Genomic DNA, 11,841 nt, shown 5'->3' on the forward strand with positions numbered 1-11,841 from the left:
TGACTTAATTTCTTTCAACATCAATTTCCTGCCCTTAAAATGGGTAAGAACACTCCCTCCCTTGTGGGGACGTTTGTGAAAGTAAATTTTGGTTCTAAGGTTCATGAATAGTAAGATCATGAGTGCCATGTAAGTACCTCAGCTAGAAGAATAAAGAAAACTATTGTTTCATTACTTGAGCTAAATTCTTTATAGCAGGGTGTCAAAGCATATGGCCTGTGGGCATGATCCAGCCATGGAGCCCCATCATTTGGGACACGCACAAGGTGCCCACCCTGGCCAGTCTGGGATGCTCAGTGCCTGCTCCATGACCCGTGCTGCATGTGGGTCCAGTCCAGGACACCTCCACCCCCTCTTCCTCCTTCCCCACCATGCTGCATCCAACATCCACTCTGGCAACTCCAGGATTGTTGAGTTGGGATGCTGGATTTGGTGTGCAGTGGGTGGTGGGGTGTCTATTGGCCTGATCTGGCCTATGGAGCTGGGCCCATCCCATTCATCCAGCCGATAGGGCCAGATGAGTTTACCCCCTGCTCTCTGGGGCAAGAACTTTGTTATGTTTGTATAGTGCCTAGTAAAATGGCCATACTACAATATAGATAGTTATAAACTGTTTACCATCCTAATTTCTGGAGATTATGGGGGCCCAGAACAGAGAGAAATAATGGCTTTTTGGAGCTTGGCACCAAATGGATTGCTTATTCATGGACGTGCCAGGAAGTCACAACTTCTCCCCAGGCCTGCTTTAAAGGTCACCCTGACTCATGATTTGACAGTCCCAAGACTGTCAGGACTGTTCTGTGGAAACCATATTGAAGCATTTAAGATGTCCCAAGTCTGAGCAAAGAGTAGGGATATGGTAGCTTAAAAGAGGCACAGTGCTTTGAATTTCCCAACACTGGCCTAGACAAGGGGTAGTCTGTTTGTAATTAGATTATTACTTTTGACCTCTAGTACTGTTGGTAGAGATAAAGCATCAGTGAGATGATTTAGGAGCAGAACGTGCCTCTTAAAAATTAAAGCAGAAATTAGCCACGAGGCTTTGAATGCCATTCTGTTAGTAGTCACGTGAACTTTTTGCTTCCACCCTACTAACTTTGTGGTATATCTTTTCCTTTGTATCTTTCATGCCTGAAACAACTGGCAAAAGATGTCCAACACTAAGCTAACCCATTAATGTTAGTTAAGGACAAGAAAATGCAAAAATAGGCTATGCAGGGTCTAAAAGATTATGAATGTGAATACAGCAAATGATTCTGAAGGACTGCGAGCAAATGTATAAAGAACGTTCAGATCAAGCCAAAAGTTTTTTATTCATTTTGTGACTCCAAAGAAACGGTTACATGCTCTGTTCTCCATCATTCCCAGGGGCAGTGAAACTGCATGTTCAGCCCATGCAGAAGAATTTTTTTAATGTTTTGCTAGCTAACCCAGTGGTTCCCAACCAGGATACCACAGCACCCTGGGGTACCTTGATTTATCCTTTTAAGGATGCCACAGTGTGCTAAGATGATTCACAAAATTTAAACCCAGAGATTTCAAATGGAAATCTATAACATCAAAAACCCAACTTGTGGTCTTTCTGAGCAATTTGCAATCGATTTGCTCTTTTTCTGCTAGTCAAAAACCAAGTGAAAATTAAAAGCTAGCATTTTCCAAGGGGAGCCTCCAAGTCCTTTTTTTTAAAGGTTGAGAACTACTGAGTTAGCTTGTTACCAGGCTCTAGAACAGGGTGCATCTATACCTTATGGACACAAACTACATTTCAGCTTTATCTCTCCATGCCCCGCCCCCCCCCCCCCAAAAAACAACAAAACAAAACAAACTAAAACAAAACACCAAAACCAAAAAAACCCTAAACAGGTTAATTTAATGATTTGGGCCAGTATGAGTGAATGTGCAGGGGATGATTCAAGCTTAAGCAAGAGTGTGCCCAACTGCCCAGAGCCCAGGCAGGCTACAAACAGCTGCACTGGGCTCATCACCTCTGTGTTGGGAGCTGGGAAGAGACCAGGGCTGCGCTGCCTCAGGCCCTGCCCCCACCCCCCACTCCAAGGCACGCCTGCTGGTGATGGAGCCTGGCACAGCTGTTTGGAACCTCCTGACTGCAGCTGCCCCAGCTCTAGGGAGCTGCTGCCAGCTGGGATCCCGGGCTGTTCTCAGCAGACAGCTGGAATGCTGCAAGCTTGGAGCAGCCTGGGCTCCAGCAGCTTTCCAGAGCTGGGGTAGCTGCTGGCAGCCACGGAGCCTGGGCTGGGGGGCAAGGGGCAGTAGGGCTGGGGGACAGGGCCTGTGGGTGGGGGGTAAGGGGGCACAAGCAGGGCATCCTGCCATGTACCCCTTGCCCTCACTTTGTTTTTCTGTTATGCCAGCACTGCCTTCCGAGGTAGGCATTATGGTGTTTTTTGGCACTCCAGCCAAAAAACGTTGCCTACCCCTACTCTAAATTTAAGAGAAGAGGTGTATGTCTCTTTAAAAGTGTTTGGAGAGGTTTTTGATAGGCCAGGTTGTATTTTAACACATTAAATATCCAGGGTGACCTTTGGGTTTGCTCTGTAGGGTAATCACTAGGCTAACAAAATGTTAAAATACAGTATGACCTCTGTAGGCTTTTTTCCTTTAAACATGTTAGTTAAAATAACTGTCTTTTTAAAATATAGTACTTTCTGTCCTAGCCTAGGCAAGCCCTGGGCTGCCTTTGCTGTGCTGTTTTGACAGTATATTATTTAAAAGCTGAAGACTGCACCAGGGCTAGGTCATTAGCAGAACACAGAGGAAGTAATTCCGTTATCTTTGGACATCAAAGACAGAAGAGCTGTTGGTAGAGAGAGCCATTAGGGCAATGTCTTTCTGCCTCAGAGAAATAAATTTTGAGGATTGCTGTGGGGGAGGCCTGTTGGGAAAGCAATAAGAAGCATCCAGCTGGGGAGCAGATGGGGTGGAGTCTGACCGGACACTTAAGTAAAAGGAATTTGCAAAGTCCAATAGCAAAAACAGATCAGCCCCACCACCATGCTGGCTCCTAAATCCACCTTATTCCTGCAGTTAGCTTATGTGGATGGGAAGTTGATGATTGAGATAAGTGGCACTGGGTGTGTTGACTGTATGCAGCTTGGGTGTTTTGTTTTTTTGTTTTTAATACTGGAGCTGATGTTTTTGCTTTAGTAGAACTGGGTTTAAATCTCGCTTTTTAGATTTGTCTCAGTCTAAAAAAATAGTTCTGCCACTTTCCTTATGCAGTAGGTTATTCTGTAAAACTAGGCTGTAATGTAGATGGGTCATTCTCGGTCACTAGCATCCTAGTGTAAGTCTAGGCAGCAGCAGTAAGCTGTATTTTAAATGATGCATAGGGCATGAGTACACGTGCATTAGCACACTTTAGTCAATGCACATTAAATCTAGTATCTCTGTTGTGAAGTACTACGAAAATGTGCATTAGCCTGTCTTCATGTGCATTAACTAAAGAGGACGGTAGAACTGTTGCTTAATGCTCATTGGCTTATTTTGATGTGGATTAACTAAATGGCTCTTTTTAGTGATGCTTTAATGTGCATTAAAATAGACTAATGTGCATTACAGCACAGGTGTAGATATACTGACACTGTTGAAAAGCTGACACTGTTGAAAATGCTAGTGCTTTTGTTAGGCAGACAGGGTTCTTTTGGTAAATGTGTTTTGTTTTTTTTTGTTTTTGTTTTTGTTTTTGTTTTTATTAGACCAATAGAATAGTTGGAAAAAGCTTGTGAAAAACAATTTTTTTTTCCGAACTGTTCTTTTGGTCTATCACACTTATCCAAATAACCTTGTCTGCCTATGTTCTTCAACCAACAATCCAGAGTACCTTGTTAGGGCTTCTGTTCCTACAACAGGAACTGGCAGTAAATATTCAAAATTTCAAGGGTTGTCCTATTCTGCTGCTTGTCTTTCTCACCACTGCATCTCTTCACACAAATGATCTTCTTTTCCTGTCTTGTTCCAAAGCATGTGCAAGTGTGTACTTGGTTTTTAATAAATAGCAATCCCCTTGCAAAGGTTCAAACCTAAATATTTAAGTTTTGCCAACCCAAATCTGAAATGCTCCAAACAAAAGTGGAAATGGACACAATTTTGCTTTTTAATTGTCCAGCCTGAGAAATTTAAAATAGTAAGGAATTTTTAAATTGTTACTCTTAAATCTTACATTCTTTATTAAAGGTGGCAGAAAAATGTTTGCCTATCAAACTCAGGTTTGGGCTGAATTTGTCTTAAGAATTGGGTAGCTGTGTGGCAAATTCTTTAGCTTTGCTTGAGGACTACCCCCTTCCCAAATGTTAATCCAAAGGTGCAAATGAGGTTTTTTTTCCGCCTACAGTTTGGGAGAGGACAAGGGTAGAGGGGAAAGCATACTTGTAAAGATACAAAACAGTGAGATGTTACTGCTCTGAAGATGGAGCTTAGTGAATAGTTTCTAGTCTGTCAGCTTCTGATTTGAAATGCAGCTTAGCCTACAGCCATATCTTCATCAAAGATCCTTGTTCGCAGTGGAGGCAGGGGCAGATGCTGCATGTATTCTGGCCTGTTTTTTTTTTTTCTTTCATGTTCCCTTTCTTTCATCCTTTGTTTTGGGGAAAAGTAAAGGGAAGAGGCTCATGGCTGGTCTTAACTTAAACTAATTCAGCCAAGTCATTTTAAAAACCAAACTGGTACAATGTAATATAGGCAAAACTGCTTTCAAGAACAGGAATATTTATTTCTGCAATAAGAATGGAACTGCATTGAAAGCAGTCTTAGCATTCCAAGCCACCATTAACTTAGTTTTGTGTTTTGTTTTATTTGAGCAAAGTATTAAAAGCCAAAATTAAATCTAGAGATGCCACTTATCAGTGGTTGTATTTCTAGAACTTACCTTTTGGCTATTTTTAGCCCATGTTGAGTTTTTCATAATTTCTACTTGCAAAGTAACTTGCACCTTCTAAAAGTGCCTATATTTTTACACTGGCTCTCATTGTTCCCAACAGGGGTGAGGGTTCCTTTAAAGTGGCTGATTTTGTAGAGCTACTTCAACTACCTGAAGAGGGGTTGCAAAGAGGATTGAGCTGGACTGTTCTCAGTTCTGGCAGATGACAGAACAAGGAGCAATAGTCTTGGGTTGCAGCAAGAGAAGTTTAGGTTAGATATTAGGAAACACTTTCTCATGGAGAGGGTAATAAAACACTGGAACAGGTTACCCAGAGAGGTGGTGGAATCTCCATCCTTGGATGTTTAAGACCCAGACAGACAAAAAGTCTTGGCTGGGATGATCTAGTTGGGGATGGTCCTGCTTTGAGCAGGGGGTGGACTATATGACCTCCTCAGGTCCCCTCCAACGCTAACTTTTTCTGTGATTCTATCTGAACTAGTTAGAACCAAGGGAAGCTGTTAGATGTTTTGAAAGAGAGCACTTTTTGCTAAGGCCAGTTGTAACTTTGAAACTAAAGGGATGTGGAAGACTTCCTCCCCCCTCCCATAGCACTTTTTAATATTTTCCTTATATGAACCTTCAAGAGAAGTTGAAGAATAAACTTTCCTTTCTGAAGATGGTGACTTGCCAAAAAAACCCCACCAAAAAACACTTTTGGGTGTGTGTGTGTGTGTTTGTTTTTTGTTTGTTTTTAAATTCCTTATAAACTACTTGTTGCACCAAGCTTGCTTCATTGTCTAGGTAAGAACAAAAACTGGGACAAGGAGGCATGCATGTGTATGCATACTTTATAACACACTCATATATACACTTGCACACAGAAGAAAATTAGCTAGTATACTCTGGGTGGCTTATGCTGCTCAAAAGTGGGATAAAAGCTTGAGATGTGCCCTACCAAGTAAATAGTGGTCAGAAGTCTTATATGACCAGTTCTCAGGCCTATGTGACGTGCTGCTCAAAAGTGGGATAAAGCAGCCACAGGGGTCTGGAAAAACTTCCTTTCGCACAGAAAGGAGGATGTATACCATCTTCAAATAATAAGATAATATTCCATGCAGTATTTTTTTTAATTGTTTGGTGCCCACTTGACACTTCTTTTTATTAAAGAAAATTCAACCTTTTAACTCCAGCTAAAAGTGTGTGCATTTGGAGAGCACATACCTCTAGTTCTGATTTACAAAATTCTGTATTTTTCCATGATTCTCAAAGCAGGACTTTCAAAGTCAGGGTTCTGCTTTTTGGAAATGTGACTGAAGGTGCACTAAAACTTTGGCTGTCTCTAGTGACACAGAAGAAAAATGAAAGTGGTTTTAAAAGCAACTTGTTTTTAACTTAAATGTTTGTAGTTTTGAACAGTTACAACTAGCATCCCTGTCTTGCATGGTGTCAGTATGAAGCAGAAATGAACAACAACCTTGCCTTTTAAAATTTGTAGGGCTTAACTGAACTTTTTTGGGACTTATCCCTTACTTAAATCTACATAAAGCTAGAAACATATCTGAAGATGAGAAGTAAACCAGTTTGCTCCTTTACTCATATGTATCAGTTTATTTGCCCTTAACTCATGGATGGTTATAGTGTTGCTGAAGTAAGTATAGCTGTAGAAGCTTACACTAGCTTTTCTATCAAGTTTTGGAACAAGAGGAAAATAAAGTTTCTAAAGCCACACTTTTGTGGCACTAATCTAACTGTTTCTGGTGGGAAATAATTAGAATGGAACTGAGTTTCTAGAAAATGTGTACCACTAATTGAGGGCCCAATTCTTTAATTGGGAGAGCAGATGATGCACTTCTACCTTGCCATTTAAAGAGTGAAAAAACAGTCACTTTGGAACTTGGGGGACAGCCAGATAAATAACTCTTTCACACACATGTGAAAGAGTTATTTATTTTGGTTGTCCCCAAGTTCCAAAGTGACTGTTTTTTCACTCTCTAAATGGCAATTTCTATATTGCATCCAGTTCCTAAACAGATATGAACTGTTTTGTTTTTGTCTTTAAGGAGAAATTGGACACGCGTATGTCCCTTTCATTATGAGTGCTCAGTCTACTCCTGCATTTAGCTGCAGTACCCTTGGTATTGTCATGAGAGTAACTACAAACACCCCTTTTATGTCCTGTGGAGTCAGTCCAGGCTCAACCTTTTCCCAATTTAGCTGAGAATAGTCTTGCATAATTAGAAGATGCTCTTCTATGTTATACTTGCTCTGATACCAGTTTGGTTTTTTGCTTGGTTTTTTTTTTTTTCCACTCTTAAAAATGGCTACTGTACATAGGAACAGGTTGAGCAAGTCTGGGTTGGTTGTTTCACCTTGGAATGGAATGTTTGATCAAAACATTTGTACATAGGCTCACAGGAGTCCAGGCCATGCTTCACACTAGGCTTGTTTGCAGGCCTGTTTGTGTGGTGTCTGTGCTTTGAAAATAAGTGTAAAATACTGCATGTTGAGATGAAATAATCAATTTGTACTGGTATCCTGAAAAATGACATACGCTCTTGCAAGCTCCCAGGTGCCTGAAGAGTACTCCAACAGTAGTGAAGCAAATGCTTTTGAATTTTGATAATGTGAGCAATTTTATACCCTTAGTACGCCAGATGTTTTCTTCTGCTATTGGAGTTTGGTGCACACTGTGCTATGCTGGTGTGCAAGTGGGCTTGAAAGAAGAGGCAGTTTGCTGTGGTACCTTGCTGACTGTCAGTATTTCAGTGCCACAGACATTCTTAATTTGAAATAAGTTCACTTCTGACTCCTGCAGTTTGCTGGGGCTTTGAAGTGATTTGCTTTTCATGGCAGTGCATTTTTCTGGGTTTTTGTCCTAAACTTCAAAAACAGGAAAATGGCAATAAAAAAGACAACTTGAGCCAAAGGGCATGTCACATCCTGAAAGACCAGTCTCTATCTTTGAGCACTGCATTTTCATCATCTAGGTAAATAATTTCGAAAACCGGGGGAGGGGGGCAGGTGCAAAACCTCCATGGATCAAAAGCTTGAGAGATGCCCTAGCAGGTAAACAGTGGTCAGAAGTCTTATCTGACCAATTCTCAGGCCTATGTGGCATGTAAACTTCTTTGCAACTTTGTCTGTATGGATTCCCCATCCTGTCTACCTTCATTGTTTGGGGGTGGGGTGGGAATGTCTTTGGCTATCTCAGTCTTGCCTTGGTGATGAAACTGGAGGTATGTTTTTGCTGTTCCATGCTCTAATGCCTTTTCTGTTTCTAGGGTATGTAGCATGCAGGTTGCAGTCCTAACCAATACTGCTGTTCAAGAACATTATAGTCTTGGGTGTATGAGCTTCAGTTATAGAATAGTGGGGAAAATACATCCTTGTAAAATAGAGCAACAGCTAACATAGGGGCCCATCCCTCTAGTTGAAGAAAGGAGTACTTCTGTCTTTACTTGGGAAAACTCCAGGTTGATTTCAGAGGGAATGCTGGAAGGCAGCTGATTAAAGGTATGGATTAAGTGGAAGCATAACAATTCTACTTTGACACCTCAGATATGACTGTAAGCTTTTGTTTTGTTCTCAGTGCTTAAGAACTTTTCTAAAGAAGTTTATTCTTTTAAAAACAAAAAAAACCCAAATGGCATATTTACAATAGGTCTGACTTTTGGTGCTGCACTAGATCTGCTCTTCAGTTAGAATTTAGGATTAAATCTTTCCTGTAGAGATCCAACCAAACAACCTCTCTGTAGCTCTGAACTCCTGCTGATCATTGGTTTTGAACACTAAACAATGCGTTGCAATAACTGTCTAGAACCTTAGTTTTTTTTGGCTGTCTAGTCTTAAAGTTATTGAAGGGATGTTCTACTAATCATCTGAAGTACTATTCCTCCAGTTAGTTTGCCACCCACACATTCTGGATATCTTGGATGATAATCACTTGCTGAAAACTTAATTTTTTTTAAACTGGATGTCTCAACCTCTAATAAACACCCAGCCTATTAAGCCATTTATGAACCTTTTACCATAAGACCTTTAAACCTACTCTAAAATATGCCTGTGCAAAGCAGCTAGTATTTGCTTTGGGTTTGGCTGATTTGGAGGACAGCAGTTCTATTTGGTGATTTTCAATAACTGTCCTGAATAGATTTGGCCAAATCTCCGAATCAAATAGGCCCATTCCCTGCCCAGCCCTAGCATCCCAGTGCTTTGAGAGGAAGAAAAGAAAAAGCTCTGCACTCAACAGCTCCTGCCAGGCCTGGGGGGGGGGCTATCCCTGCTGCCCCCCACTGCCCTGTGCTGTGGGGGGGCTGTGCCATGAACCCCCAGAAACCCTGAAGCTGCTGCAGCAACTGGTGAGTGAAGAGCTCTTTTTTTTGAGGCTGGGGTCCAGCGGGGCATCCATTGATGGGGCTGGTAGAGTGGGCAAGGGTTGGGGGGTGCTCAGGGGGGCTGAGGGAGCAAGCGGGGGTGGGGTCTAATGGAGGTTCCCTCCCCCTTCCCACACTTACTGGCATGGAGTCGAGGTCCAGCTCCCTGCGATGGCTAGCAGGGACTGTCCAAATCTCCGAAACTATTCAGAGAGCTTCAAATTGATGTTGGCCTTTTTTTTTTTTTATTGGTCTCCCAATTCAATGTAGAGATTTGGCTGCCGAATCCCACCTGAATTGAATTGGCACCCAAAGCTTTGTACAGCCTTACTCTCTAAAGCACTTTCCTTTCCTTCTCCTCTGCCTTCCTGCCCCCCCCGCCAACCTTTTTGAGGATTATTGCCTCAGCCACCAATACAAAGCAGGAACTGTATCTCCTGGGTGTTTCTACTTCCCATTAATCTAAAAACAAAACTTTAAGAAGAGGAATGCTCTGAAACTGAAGAGGCTCTTGGAGCGGAGAAAAAGGTCTGTCTTCCATTTTAGCCTGATTTTAAAAATTTCATGTTTTCAGCTTCCATTTTCCCATATAAGTTTTGAATACAGAAAAATCATTGTAGTTCTATTGCCCTTAAACCCACAGGAGATTTACTCGATTTAAAGAAGGACCCAAATATTCTATTTTACTAAAATAAAAACGCATCCTCTGACCAAAAAAATATTGCTAAGGTTCATGATAGCCTTCAGGTTAATTCTTAATTCAGTTTTTTAAATGCTGTTATTAGTCTGTTATTTTCCCAAGCATGCCTTGTAAATTTGATATTGCTTTTAATGTTTTTGCATACAATTGGCATATTGCATTAGTACAAAATTCTAGCCTGTTAAAATAAAGTAGGCAGGTTTACTGCGCTACTTTGTCTAAAGGAGTTGAAATGTCAAGCTCTTTCTAACAGTTGGTCCAGTTTTAACGTGCTTATTCTAATTTCCTTTTTATGCACAGATGCTTCTTTACAAGAGATTGATTGATTGATTTATTTATTCATAAGCAAGTCAGAGGTGGCTGTCTATATTATAGTAGACTTGCATAGAAATTGGTATTCATTGGCATTCTAATAGAAGCCACTTGTTATATAACATAATGTTACTCAGAATTTCATGGCTAGTAAAATTTTGATCTGTGAATTCAGTAAAATTTATTTAACACCAGTGTTGCCATATGGTTGGTTGGTTCTCTCTGGCTTGTCACTTTAACTAGCAAGCTTATTGAACCAAACTTTTCTGCAACTAGAACTTTGTGCAAGTAGATTGGTATCCGTGGAGCAGCACAGAATGTATTGCGGGGCGGGGGGTGGGGAATGCTGTGTTGGTCTGCTGGAGCAAATCTTTTAGGAGTTCCAGCCTCTGGTATGTGAACCTGACAGGCATTCAGTAAAACCTAAATGAAAACAGCTTCTTCGAACTTTGTCCTACAGTGGGCACTGTGAGAGCATGTTGACCCATCTGTTCTAATGCTGGAGGAGTTGGGTTAAATGCAAGAGCCCCTTGCCTAATGCAACTTTAATTGGTTTGTCTAAGCAGTACATGTCTTTCCTCTCCAGCTGAGTATTGAACAGGCCCAAGCAGTGGCAGAGCAAGTTGAAATGAAAGCTAAAATGGTGCAGTCTGAAGTCAAAGCTGTGACAACTAGACATAAGAAGGCCCTGGAAGAAAGAGAGTGTGAACTGCTATGGAAGGTAAAAAGCAACTTAATTTACTTGAATTACTGATAAATAACCCTTAAGGTAGAAATTTGATCCTTTTTGAACTAGTAAATGGTCCTATTTCTGATGAGCCTTTGGACTAAGTATTTTTAATTTTTAAGTAATCTCATTGAAAATCTTCAGGATGAAGGTGATATTCCCCACCAAAAGTGGGGTGGGGGTTATGTATGTGTTTGAGATAAAATAGAGGGACTGAGAGTTGCAGGGAGCCCACTCTAGTAACCCACAAGCAATAGGGGAGGTCCCCCTGGTGGGGGCATGCAGCAATACATCAGAACCCTGGGAACCATCTTACCGCACCTGCAGCAATATTGAACAGAGTAGGCCTAACTTAACTGCAGGTGTTTATCCCCCTACACATTAAGCATACAATGAGTGGAGAGAACTATGCCCAGTCTGGTTTACTTAGACACCATTTCTTATTTTATGTTAGTATCTAATTTTAGAATGAATAAACGATCCAAAAAAGGGGGTGGAGGAGGAGGGAGGATCAATTTCTTCTTAATAACCAAAAGACCATTCCTTCCACTCATTGAAGAGGCCAGATCTTGGTAAAGGCCACACCTTTCATGTTGTAGCAAGCAGACACAATGTGGTATAGTGTATTAATGTACTGAAACATAAAAGCTACTTTTCACACTTGTCCAGATGGTCGTCTTTCTTTTTTGCCGTTTATCTGTAATAAAAAAAGTCTGTGCAGACAGCTGTGACTAACCTACTTTTGTAGTCACAAGAATTCATTTGCAAGAATGCCTCCATATTGCTTTTTGGAATAAAAATGTTGGCATTGCTTTCTGTAGTGATAACTTCTGGTCACTACAGCTAGTGA

The 11,841-nt window shown here is 41.2% G+C and overlaps 1 protein-coding gene across 1 annotated transcript in view; it reads left to right on the forward strand.

The window, feature by feature from the left end:
* TRIM71 (tripartite motif containing 71) overlaps window positions 1-11,841 on the forward strand; it is a 73,591-nt gene that overhangs the window by 49,814 nt on the left and 11,936 nt on the right. The window contains exon 3 of the mRNA XM_090046453.1: window positions 10,851-10,985. Within this exon, the coding sequence (XP_089902579.1) occupies window positions 10,851-10,985 (135 nt within the window). The remainder of the gene's footprint in view (window positions 1-10,850; window positions 10,986-11,841) is intronic.

The sequence above is a fragment of the Crocodylus siamensis genome, chromosome 5, assembly GCF_052110815.1.
Source record: "Crocodylus siamensis isolate JL-2025a chromosome 5, ASM5211081v1, whole genome shotgun sequence".
In the NCBI taxonomy this organism is placed as follows: domain Eukaryota; kingdom Metazoa; phylum Chordata; order Crocodylia; family Crocodylidae; genus Crocodylus; species Crocodylus siamensis.